The sequence below is a fragment of the Vespula vulgaris genome, chromosome 14 (genome assembly GCF_905475345.1).
Source record: "Vespula vulgaris chromosome 14, iyVesVulg1.1, whole genome shotgun sequence".
Classification (NCBI taxonomy): domain Eukaryota; kingdom Metazoa; phylum Arthropoda; class Insecta; order Hymenoptera; family Vespidae; genus Vespula; species Vespula vulgaris.
In genome coordinates, this window is record NC_066599.1 from 4,184,937 (window position 1) to 4,198,524 (window position 13,588).

General features: G+C 32.2%; 1 protein-coding gene across 1 annotated transcript in view; it reads left to right on the plus strand.

Moving 5' to 3' along the window:
• The window catches only part of LOC127068988 (glutamate receptor ionotropic, kainate 2-like), a 49,602-nt gene that overhangs the window by 22,325 nt on the left and 13,689 nt on the right, over positions 1–13,588 (plus strand). The window contains exons 3-4 of the mRNA XM_051005519.1: positions 12,911–13,066; positions 13,337–13,554. Coding sequence (XP_050861476.1) covers positions 12,911–13,066; positions 13,337–13,554 — 374 coding nt within the window. The remainder of the gene's footprint in view (positions 1–12,910; positions 13,067–13,336; positions 13,555–13,588) is intronic.

Below are 13,588 nucleotides of genomic sequence, written 5' to 3' on the forward strand. Positions count from 1 at the left end.
ATGAAAGTTATAAAAAAGAAATTTCTTTTGAAAAAAAAGAAAAGAAAAAGAAAAATTCACCTCGTTCTTATACTTCCTTCCTTCAATTTCTCTCTTTTTTTTTTCTTTAATTAAAAAAATTTTAAGACGACAACGTCCATTAGCAAATATCATACTATATATTCCGAAAAGGAGAAAAAGAGAAGAAGAAGAAAAGTGAAGTACAGACGAGGAACGAAGTATTAATTTTTCATTAACTTAATCATTGAAAAGATCAACGTGAAAAAGGCCAAGTTTTTTAAGAGAAACGCCGCCGGACAGGGATAACAAATTGCGTGGAGAATAAAAAAAAAAAAAAAGAAAGAAAAGGGAAAAGAAAAAAAGAAAAGAAAAAAAAGGGATGAAAAGTACGTACTATGGAACAGAAGCGAAGAAGGATTATACCGTGTACAAAAGGACACGGAACGTAGTAGTAATTTCTAATGTAGGGGTAAATCGTAGAAGGGCTAAATGGTACAAGCTTGAAAAAATAACCTGTCCGTATACCCTGCAGATTTTATCTTTTGCTACGGCGACGTTTGAGAGCGGCCGTAGTATTATGAAAAAGGAGAATTTTCTTTTGCTTCTCGAAAAATGAAGTCCTTTAAAGATACGTATAACAAAAATGAAAAAGAAAAAAGAAGAAAAGGAAAGAAAAGAAAAGAAAAGAAACAAAACAAGAACCAAAAAAAAAGAAGAAGAAGAAGAAGAAAGAAAAAAAAGGAAAGAAGAAAAAGAAAGCTTCGAGCTCGAGAACCGAAGGAAAGAGAGAATGTAAGGAAACGAATCCATGAACGTACGCGAAAGAAGTTGTGAGTATTTTTAAGGAAAACGAGATTAAGCGAGCTCGACGACGACGACGACGACGACGACGACGACGAAAGAACATTCACCCTCTTTCCCCCAAGAACCCCTCCCCCCTTGTTCCCTTTGTACCCGCGAACTTTTTCCTTTAATTTTTTCGAAGACAAAGAACCGAGTTTCTTCTTGAAAACGCTACTTTCTTCTTTTCTCTTACGGATAGAGAACGTTAACGTGGAAAAATAGTATTCCTTTTGGATAGTTCTTGTTCATTGTGTGTGTATATGTACGTATGTACGTGTATGTATATGTGTGTGTGTGTATGAATATATGTGTATACGTGTGTATGCGTGCTACCAATGAAAACTCTTGAAATAATAATTATTCTTAAGAAAGTAAGACTCTAACAACGATTGACTACGGACAAAGAAACGAAGACAATGATAATGATCATTTGGCAAAAATAAAGAGAGAGAGAGAGAAAGATGGAGGAAAGAGAGGATATTCTTTTCCTTTTCCTTTTTTTTCTCTCTTTTTGTTCTTTTTTATTTTTCTTTTCTTCGTCCTAAAACGAATAGAAAAAAAATTTGCGAAAGAATAACGTTGTTATTTTGAATACAATCCTTATGCATAATTATTTCAAAGGAGGAAGTAAAAAGGGAGAAGGAGAAAAAGAAAAAAAGAAGTTGATAATAACGATTAATCAAAAACAAAATAAACAAAAATAAATAGTGAGGAAAGGGAAGAGAGATACAAAAAAAAAAAATAAAAAAAAAGTAGACAAACTATACTATGTAATACTATTTCTATTTGATTCGAGACAAGAAGTATGATAACGTTTGTCAAAAACAGAACGCTGTGGTATCGTTACATGTTCACACAATATTCAAAGCAATAAATAATAGCTATGCTTTGTAACGTTACATACGAATAAAGCTTATAGAGACATTCGACGAACGATTTAGTTAACGTTGAGCTTCTACCATGGCAGAAATTTATCTTCCTCGCGGCATCACGATGGAATACGATACTATTCGTATATATCTCTCTGGGTTGTATGGTAGCGTGTATGTATCTATGTGTGTAAGTATAGGTCTATGGTATATGTAGTATATCTGGTTAGTACGCATACAAGTATGGATCAAAAATTTCATCGTAAAAAGCATGTCAACCACGTTAACTCCAACATTGGCTTTCCCTCCTATCCCATAAAGTATATTGCATGAACTTAAATGAGCCGTTTACTTTATCCGATTCATTTATTTGTTTCCTTCTTTCTTTCTTTCTTTCTTTCTTTCTTCTTTTTTTTTCTTTTTCTTACGACGAAAACATAAAGTTTAATTTTGTACACGTTACTACAACAAAATCTTACCAAAGGTTAATGCTACTTTCCACCCCTTAGCTAAGCCTTGAAATTTCTACCTTTCTTTCTTTCTTTTCTTTTCTTTCTTTCTTTTTTTTTTCTCCTTCATTTCAGTCCATACAATTTTTCCAGAACACATCCACACACAAAACGAGAACGAGCGAATACGTAAAAATATGAACACGCCGGTCGAATTTATACGATGGTAAAATCCACGTTGAAAAATTGTACAAGCGATAGAATGGACGTGGAAAGAGGGTGAAGAAAGTAAGCATTACCCAAAGGATATCCGAAAATTTATTAGAAATCTGCTTTTCTTTTCAACGTTCGAATTCCTTCGCATGTGAGTGATGAGAACGAAAAAAAAAAAGAAAAGAAAAGAAAAGAAAAGAGGAGAAGAAAAATATTATATAACAGTTAATAAATACACGGATAAGTATTGAAATCGATGTATTAACAATAACATCAACAATTCATATTACTTTTAATTAAGATTCAATAGATATTTGGCATCGTGTTAAATAAATAAATAAATTGTATCTATGAATAAAATTAATAATAAACGATATTCCGATCGAATAAATATATGTATATATACATACATATATATATATATGCATTATATTTACCTATTAATATCAAATAACATTCGATAAATAAATCTTATCTGATAATAATCAATTCATTGTCGAATTTCTTTTACAACGTGTTAAATAAATGCAATAATAAATGTAAATCTTGTTTCTATTGGGTCGATATCGTCTCGTTCGAATAATTTATTTATAATATTCATTTGGGATTCAAGGAAGATCTTTCGTGTTTGAAGAGCCTTTTAAGATGAGAGAGGATCAGTACGATGTAATTTCACTCTTTCCTTCCTCTCTTCCGGTACTCTCACGAACTCTTCATTCTAGTCTATCTCTATCTCTCTTTCTCTCTCTCTCTCTCTCCGTCTTTCCCTCTCTCTTTCATCTCCACCTTTCACCTGCATTATTCTCCTCTATTAACAATCTTATGCAAATTTTGTTTGCTCGAGCCGATGGTGTCTGGCATGCATTACGGACGCCATTGGCAAGTATCCTAGTTGCTTTTAACTACCATCGAAACTTCGATGGGTACTCAGTGGTATTGATAGTAAGTCCTGAATTCCTAAAGCATTGTACATAGATCTAATCCTTATCTTTTTGTTTTCTTTTTTTTTGGTTTTTTTGTTTGTTTGTTTTCTTTTCTATCACCTTAACAAAAGAGAAAGAGAGGAAGGGATATTAAAATACACGATCAATGATTTTCCGATTTCTTTTTCTTTTTCTTTTTGTTTTTTTTTTTCAATTAATATTTGGATTAATAAACATTTGTAAAATATTCGTAATTATTTTTCAATTTCTTATCGATTATACGATTATATCTAATTTGCAATTATAATCGCAATCGATAAAAAATATTTCATAACAATAACATTCTATTATTAATTGTTTCTTTTCTTAATTTTCTTTCTTTTTGCTCTGTTTCGTTTTGCTTTGTAACGTTTGAGTGGTTTTTCTTTTCTTTTCTTTTCTTTTCTTTTCTTTTTGCTGAAAAAGTAATGTAACTCCAATTTCTTCTGTCTCGGCTTCTCAACACCATATCTTCATTAAATTCTTTAATAATATTTCATATTTACTCACGTTTGTATTTACACTCCGCTGGCAAAGTTTTTTTTAATATTATATAATCATGATCTACAAGCGGCATGTGTAATATCCTGCCATATACTTATATTTTACTAACGTAATACCTCGAGTACATATTTCCACAGAAAACCATGAATTTCGTAACAAAAATATTTTGTCATTTCCTTCCTCGTAAATGTATTAAATGTCTCTATATAAAATATCACCAATTTTACATACATCAAAAAATGACGTTACAAAGTTCATACATACAAAATCACGCATCCGTCGTATCTTCCAATCTAAAACCAAAACAATTTTTACAAAACGATCATTTATTTATTAACAAACATATCCACAACGTATTAAAAATACTTTCCCTTTTTTCTTTCTTTTCTCTTTTACAAAAATAATATTTGTCGTCGCCGAGACGTTAATTTTTTCGACTGAGGAAAACAACAAGCAAAAGAAATGAAGAAAGGTAGGGGAAAGAAAAAGAGAATAAAAAAAAATACGAAAACAGAGAAAACCAGAGAAAAGGAAAAAGAAAAGAAAATAGAAGGAAAGGGAAGGGAAGGAAAGAAGAGAAAAAAATAGGTAACGCGACCAAGTAAATGATCGAAGAAGCCAGAAGCTACGTAGGAAGAGATCGTCGTTCCACGTTCGTTGTGGTCGGAGGTCGAGCTCATTTGTTAAGCGTACGAGAACAATGCTCGTCCTATTGTTCGCGCGTAATTATTGTTTTGCCCCGTGGGTGCAGTCTCGTGCACGTTCCCTCACCGCTTCGCAAAGCGTGCTTTGCTTCATTACGTGTCCAGATAAGCGACGTTTCCAAGCTCTCTTTCTCTCTCTTTCTATCTCTCTTTCTATCTCTCTTTCTATCTCTCTTTCTCTTTCTCTGTCTTTCTATCTCTCTATTCGTCTATCTCTCTCTCTGTCTTTTCTCTATCTTTCTCTGTCTCTCTGTCCGTCTATCTCTGTCTGTTTCTATCTCTCTCTTTCTTGCTGATCCTAGCTTCTTTTTCTTACATTCACACCAATCTCATATCTAAAACTTGATTACCGAGCTTTCCAGTCAAAGTTTTTAGAGAAAGGGAAACAAATACACTTTCTACTTTATCTCACGAAATTTGTCCGTTTCGATATTCTAAGGTTCTATGAGTTAATTTGATATATATATTTATTTATTTATTAAAGTATATTAATAATATATAATAATATTTAATATTGATAATCTATGATAATTAGTAAAATATATTAATAAATATATATATTTTTATATATATATATATAATAATGTAGATTGTATTATAAATTATAATATATACTAAGTAAATAATAAAGTGAATATTTATACGTTAAATAATAATATATAGAGGTCTATTATAAATTAATTGCCGAATAAATCATGTTAATATTAATCTACAAGATTTAATTTCATAATAATCAGCAAATTTAATATATATAAAAAAAAGTATATCATTGAATTAAAACGTCTTGGATTAGATATATATATATATATATATATATATATATATATACGATCATTATTATATCAATCTAATTTAAACATCAATCCATGTTAAAAGATTTTCAAGTATTTTATTTTGAAACGATCGTCACAGTCACACGATTTCCTTAGTAAGACCTTTGGAATTTGTTAGATAGCTGTGGAATTCTTAAAGCGAATAATACGTTAGAGATAAAGAGACTTTGGCAAACGATTTGTCAAGTAAACGGACTTGGGTAAACGACAACACGTCGTCGGTTGGTGGAATGTCCGACAAGTTAGACCCTAATAAAAGTTGGAACCGAAAGGAAGAGGAATAAACGTGCGGTTCGAAGTAAAGGACACAAATTTGTTTGCCGTTAAAGCGTGAATTTAAATCGATTAGAAAGTTGTTTTCCTCTTATAAACGTTAGAAAACAACATTTTCGAACGTCGAGACGTTTGATCGTTTCGAACAAGGTCAGGTCTATGAAATAAAGGAATTAAAAGTTAATCGAATGAAGTCCTTCGTTTAAATTAGTCTCAAGTGTTAATGAAATAGAAGAAAGAAAGAAGGAATTAAAAAAAGGAACAAAGACAAAAACAAAAAGAAAAAAAGGGAATAGAAGAAGATACAAATGAATGAGAAAATATTCATTTTATATTTCTTAATGCGATCAGATTGAAATCACCATGAAATCCTCTCGTCGTTTCGTCATTACGACCATTAGTCAATGCATCAGTCGTTTCTAGATACATATTGCACTGTTAAAATTAATCATAGGATTATATAGCGGAAACACCGAACGGAAGACTCGTTCGGCCGATTTACCACAAAACATTTTAATCGAGAACTGAATGATGCTCAATGAAATTAATTAATATAAGGACGATTATATAAGAGACAGAGGAAGAGAACGATAGAGAGAGAGAGAGAGAACAAGAGAGAGGGTGAGAAAGAGGGAAGTATCGATCGAGCTCGTTTTCGTCGTGGTATTGTCATTAGACGGAAACGACTGGATAAACGATAGTATTAACCTATATTAGCTCAAATTTGTCCTTTGCGTGATCAGATAAATTTTAAACTTAGGGAGAATTCGACGACACTAAGAAATTAACGCGGGAAAAACTTTTTTGAAAGAAGGGAAGAAACTATCTCTATCTTTCTCTCTCTCTCTCTCTCTCTTTTTCTATTCATTTTTCTGTCGTAGCCAAGTCGAAGAAAGTTTTTCGTTTAACAATACTTTTTCTTCTCTCTTTTTTCTTTTTCCTTTTTATTTCTTTTTCTTTTTTTTTTGTCTTCTTCTTCGTTCCTTTTTCCTTTTCATTTCTTCCTCGTCGAAATTTACTTCTCCAGAGGAACAACTTGGAACTACGAAGGAAGGAAGGAAGGAAGTCCGAGCAACTCGATCTTCTCGATTAATTTCGTAACTTTATCCCTCGTGAGAGCAAGCACGTGTAGCGGACAGATAATTTCGATCGAGCGCGGATAGTGGAGAAGGTCGATCATTGATCAGCCATATACGATCGATATCTTGATTAACTATTACGATTGAATGTAACAATGTGATAGCGTACATATATATAATATGTATATATATATATATATATATATATATATATATATATATATATATGTATATGGATATATACATATATGCGTAGTATGTATATATAATATATACCTATATACATTATGTATATATTATATTGTATACATATATTATATTATATATATATGTGTGTACGTTATCACATTGTTACATTCAATCAATACAAGTAATAGTTAATCAAGATATCGATCGTATATGGCTGATATCTATATATCTATATACATATTAATCGTCTTCTCTTTTGATTTCAAATTTCGAACGTATATATCTTTTCTAAAAATGTAGTAATGATATGCGAATGTTTATTATAAATGTGCATGGATATATGTATATGTATTTGTGTGTATGTGTGTGTGTTACTCGAGAAAGCGTAACTGAACATATAATGCAAAGTCATCAGCTGTTCGTACAGGGTATAGTGAAGACAAAAAGGCTCGATTTATCTACGATGCATATAAAACTTGCTATATAGATCTTACGATATCTTTATCAAAGTTATACGGTCAATCTAGACGGTGTCCTATTTAACTTGATTATCTGAAATATCTTCGAAGTAAAATAAATTGAGATAAAGAAGAAAAAGAAAAGAAAGAAGAAAGAATTCCATCTCTTCGAATTAAACATTTTACGATTAACTATAACGCACCTTTAATTATCACTTGTTAAAAAAGAAAAAAAGAAAGAAAAAAAATGGAATAGAAAACGTCAACGTGTGACGGCTTGATGATTAATTTAAAAAAAAAAAGAAATAAATGAAAAAAAAGAATACACATACAACGAAATCCGTAAAAGCCTGCAAAGTTGAAAAACATTTTCGACGTTCGAATTTCAACGGGCTCGTAATCGAGAACACGCGTAAATCATCGATCACTGGTATATTTCGTCTGGCACCATTTTTAAAGAACAACAACGCCGTACAGTAGTCGGGCGCGAAAAGTTTTTCAGAAAAAAGTTTTCTTCGGCTTTTTACCGATACCCTTTTAAAAGTCCGATCTAATAGGAGAAGAAAGTAGGAAAGACGGGCAACAACAAAAAGAAAAAAAGAAAACAAAAAGAAAAAAGAAGAAAAAAGAAAAGCAAAACCGACCTATACCAATTTCCATAATTTACGGAGGAAGGAAAATTTATCGTAACAGTTCAAACGAAATTATAACTTCCGACGGATATAATAACTTTGCGTAGATTCGTGTCCGCGTAACGAACGATTTAAAGTGGTCACCGTCAATTAAATAATATCTCGTAATACCATTACTAAATATTGTAACACAACAAGACGATAATATTATATATTACAAATTGTACCGTGTTATTTCGCAACGACTTTACGAGTGAATTCTCTAAAAACGTTAATATCAAAAAGTCGATCGTGAAAATGTCGACGTTAAATGCAAAACCAAAAACGTTGCTTTCTTTATTTATCTTTTTTTATCCTTTTTTTTTTATTTCCTTTTTTCCGAAAAAAAAACCGACCGAAACCGAAAAGAATGTATGATAAATTTATTCGCTGGTTAAAGCGACACGATCGATCATGAAAATTGCGAAATGAGGATGTGCTGTAATTAAATAAAAAAAAAAAGAAAGAAAGAAAAGAAGAAAAAGAAACAAAGAGAGAAAAGAAGACAAAAAGAAGAAGAAGAAGAAGAAGAAGAAGAAGTAGAAGAAAATGATATGGTAACAAAGGTCGATCGAAATTCGATCGAAAGTATAGATCGAAGAAGAGCATAGAAAATGCAAGTGGAAATAGATGGGAAAAGATCAGACGAAGTGAAAGAGCACGAAGTAAGGATATACACCGCGACGTTTCAGGGAAACGACGGAAGCTCAACAGGTCTTAATGGCTCGACACGATGCGCCTAGGCTTTGCTTTCGTTTCGTTTCACTCTCTCTCTCTCTCTCTCTCTCTCTCTCTCTCTATCTATCTATCTATCTATCTCACACATACACACATTTTCTCACTCTCACTCATTTTCTGTCTTTCTCTCTCTTTCTCTATCTATCTATCTATCTATTTATTTCACTCTCTCTATCTCTCACTCACATTCTCTCTCTCTCTATCTATCTATCTATCTATCTTCTATCTTCTATCTCTCTCTCTTGCAATTAGCGCTGTTAGCCAACGAAACTTGGTTCGCTGATAAACACCGTTGCCTCACGTAGACGAGAAAACGGCGAGATGCCGGAGAAACTGGTATCGTCGCGACTCAGAAGTAAAAGTAGCAGTAAAATAAGAAGAAGAAGAAGAAGAAGAAGGATGAGGAAAAATAGAAGATGTTGAACTAGATGTAGTAGAAGAAGCAGAAGAAGAAGAAGAAGATTCCTCTTTGAAGAAGAAATCTATTCGCCTTTGGCGAATTTTACCACGGTTTTCCGAACTCGACAAACTTTTACGGTAGAGGAAAAAAAAAGGAAAAAGACGTGGAAAAAAAAGGAGGAAAAGAAAGGAAGGATATTCAGGAAGGTTTCCTTCGAAATGTAGAAAAAACCGCTTTCCGTTTTGGTGAGAATCCTCGATGGAATGGCACGCATAACATCGAGAAATCGAACGTGCCTCTGATCGAAAGGATACCATCGTGATTTTCAAGTTATCAGAATTTGTCGGATTTCTGAGAGATTTTACGATTGGTATTACTTGACAGACAGAAAATTTCGATAATTCTTATTCTTGTTTATTTCGATACTAAATTTTATAAAATTTTAGTTTCTTTTTCTTTCCGTTTTTTTTTTATTTTTCTTTCATTTGAGTTATCTTAACTTACGTCTATCGTAGATATATATGTGTGCGTGTGTATGTATGTGTGTGTGTGTGTGTGTGTATATATATATATATAGATAAGTGAGATGAATAAGATGTCCAAACAATGTTATGCTCATACTTCATGATCGATGAAAAAGTTTCACAATTTTTGTTCCGCTACATATCTCAAGAGTGATTTCTTCTTTAAATCATTTATCATAAAACATGAAAGTTATTTTATATGTATGTATATATATACGTGTGTGTCTATACTTATACATATATATATGTGTATGTATGTATGTATGTATATAAATTATATATATATATATATATATATATATATATATATATAACCTAGCTGTATCTATCGTGACATGAGAAATATGTCTGAGAAATATTATGTTCGTACTACTTCTCAAACGTCAAACTTTTCAGTTCTTCAGTGAATAAAGTTTACAATAATGTTTCTATGTTATAATAATGATCTGTAAAACATCTTATATATATATATATATAACTGGATGATATATATATATATATATATATATATATATATATATAACTGGATGATATATATATATATATGTACATATATAACTGAATATATATATGATTACTACTTATACTTTTTCACCTCTCATATATTTCAATATAATTTCGCGCAAACATTTTCTATATCATTTATATAATAAATTTTGTAAAAATATAGGATCTTTCTTTCGCATGACTCTTCCTAAATGGAAGTCATTTTCTTCGTTCTAAAAAGAACGCATTGTCCTCGAACAAAAATGCACGCGAAAGATATCTCATCTTCTCTCTCTTTCTCTCTCTCTCTCTTTCTCTCTCTCTCTCTTTTTCTCTTTCTCCATCTCTTTCTCTCTCTCTTTCTCTCTCTCTCTCTATCTCTTTCTTTTTGGTCGCAGCAACGTCCGTTTATATGGAAATCGAGCGTACACGATATCGCATATTTCTCACGATTTTTCTCCGAGGTCGAGTACCGAGCGTGCCGATCGATTTAAACTCGATCTTATCTCCCGCCAAAATTGCACCAGTATATTTCCGCAAGTTGGAGAGAGGTTACTAGTCGTATATAGATGAATCCACAAGAAAACCCCATGCATTATGTGAGTTACTAACCAACCAAAGGAATAACCAACGAATGTTATCACGAATTTAATCTTTGATTTCTCTCGTACATGTTGTTTATAACATAAAGTATTACCATTATTATGAACTTAATATAGATCATTTACCTTTATCGTTACGATCCATTATTATTATTAATTGGATCGTATAATAAAGATTTTCACCTTCTATCGCAAATGTATCTGAAGAAAAGAAAATTTACAAAAAAGTAAAAAATAATAAAAAAAAAAACAAAAAAAATCAAATGTTCCCAACGATATCGACCGTCGTTCTTGTGTATACGAATAATCGACGAACGTTGATTCATAATTCAAAACCGGTCCGTGTCTTAACTGTGCCGTTAAAAGTTACAGCATTGACTTGGCGAGTACGTCGCTAAAGGTGACTTTTACGGGCTCAGGAGTCTTTCTTCACGATATAATGGTACCCGAAGCGGCCATAGCTGCTGCCGGAAAGAGTTTCAAAAGAAAATGAAATGGCTCGGTGTTGGAGAGTCGACCGTTGCGCGTAGTACTTACTTGCAACGATGCGGCCCGTGTGAAAAATCAATTGACGAAAGAGAAAGAGAAAGAGAGGGAGAGATATGAAAAGACTGAAAGACAAAGGAAAACATAAAAAAAAAGATAAAGAAAAAAGAAAAGAAAAAGATAAAGCGTGAAAATAACTGAAGTGCATCTCGAAATACACGATTACATGTCACGAACTGATATATTCATGAAAAATAATGTGTTAACTTTTGATAACAATTGTTTGTTCTCTCTCTCTCTCTCTCTCTCTCTCTCTCTCTCTCTCTCTCTCTCTCTCTCTCTCTCTCGCTCGCTCGCTCTCTCTCGTATCAAAATTATATATAACGCGAAACTTACGATATAACTTTATATTATACTTTATATTACATAGTACAGTTATGATATATAACACATTTTATATATGTAATTTATTATTTTATATATGAATATAACATAAGTATATCTAAAAGTGAGACAATATATCTTTTTGTTTTATTTTCTTCAAGATAACGTTTATAGAAAACAAATGTTATGATTTGAGAAATAATTCTCGATTTAAGTGGATGAAACTTTCAAGTGCAATTAAAATTATGCACTTCTCGCTTAAAAATAAAAAAAGAAAAAAACAAATGAAAAAAAACGAAACGACAGATATACAAACTGGATCATCTTGATATTACGAAAAGTTATTTCTCGCGATTTACAAAGTTTTAGAATTGATTTTTATTATCAAAAAGAAAGAGAATAAAAAAGAAAAAGAGAGAGAGAGAGAGAGAAACGATTCGCGTTTGCCAAGTTACATGAAAAGGTATATACGTTTTCGAGTATTAGCCAGAATATAAACGGGAAAGCCACATTTAGTCGATTCTAGCCGATTAATTCGAAATACGTATCCCGAGTACGAATTATTGTCGCACAAATGGAATGGCCGCGAATCTAATAATGCGCGTGATTACATCGCCGCCGAGCCTTGCGCACATGCACGCGCGCATGAATTAAATTATTCCAAGCGAAATTACAGTGGTTTACAAGCAGTAATTCGAGTTTCTCTACATCATCGTCTTCCTTCGATGTGTTAATCTCAACGATTTAACCGACAACTAAGCCCCAGTTGATTTCCTAATACGGTATTGTTGATCTTGGAATTGACTTCGTGCATTCAATGGAGCGAAGTAAACAACGAAAGTGTTTGGCGAAAGGAGAAACAGACAATAGTTTTCGAGTTAAACAATCTCGACTTAACATACGTACGATATCATCATGTACGAATCGGTACAATTTCTTTTTTTAGTTTGTTATTCTCGAGTAAAATCGATGAAAAGCAAAAAAGAAAATGTCGGTTATCTTGTTATTAATATTAGAACGAAATTATAAAAAGAAAATGATTCCGAACGACTCTAAAGCAGTGGTTAAACTTTTAAACTGTATGATGATCAATAGAAATTAGTCGAATATATCAAGAAATTTTCTTTATCGGACATGATCCATTCTATCTTTTATTTTGATCATACACCAACTTATTATTATAAATTCTCTTTTGATAATACGATACGATATAAGAATAAAATGATTTATTTATTTTACACAGGTGCTATATTTCATCAAGAAGAAATAGAATACAGAGATGCCTTCGAGAGAGCCATTTTAGATACAATGCAGGAAAACCCAGCACCGGCATTTAAATTACATTCGATTATCAAAACGGTGGATAGTCATACCGATAGTTTTAAAACGAAACTCGCAGGTAAGGAGAGTCTCATTTATAATTAATTAAAATGCGTTAAGCGAAATAAGAATAAAAGAAAGAAAGAAAACTAGATTTTATCTTTTCACGAAATAAGACAACGTTGAAATATTTCCGCCGGCTACTAAATCAAAGTCCTCTGCTAGCAGTATCTCTTTCTACCTTTATCTATCTCTCTTTATTTCGTTCTTTTTACGGATGAAATCTTTCACGAGCACTCTCGCGGTAACTCCAAGTTGTACAGACTTGCTTCTCCTTGCTTTTCCACAGTCTGCGAACTTTTGGAGGAAGGCGTGGCGGCGATCTTTGGGCCCTCGAGCCCTCACACGCGAGGTATAGTTGCTAGTATAGCTGCTCACTTCGACATACCCCACTTGGAATATGTTTGGCGAGAACAAGAGAAATTATATCTCAACGAAGACGAAAATCTATTTAGTCTTACACCAATGACGATCAATATTTATCCAGACAGTGAAATGGTCAGCAAGGTAAAGAAAATGTGTGTGTGTGTATTTGTATATA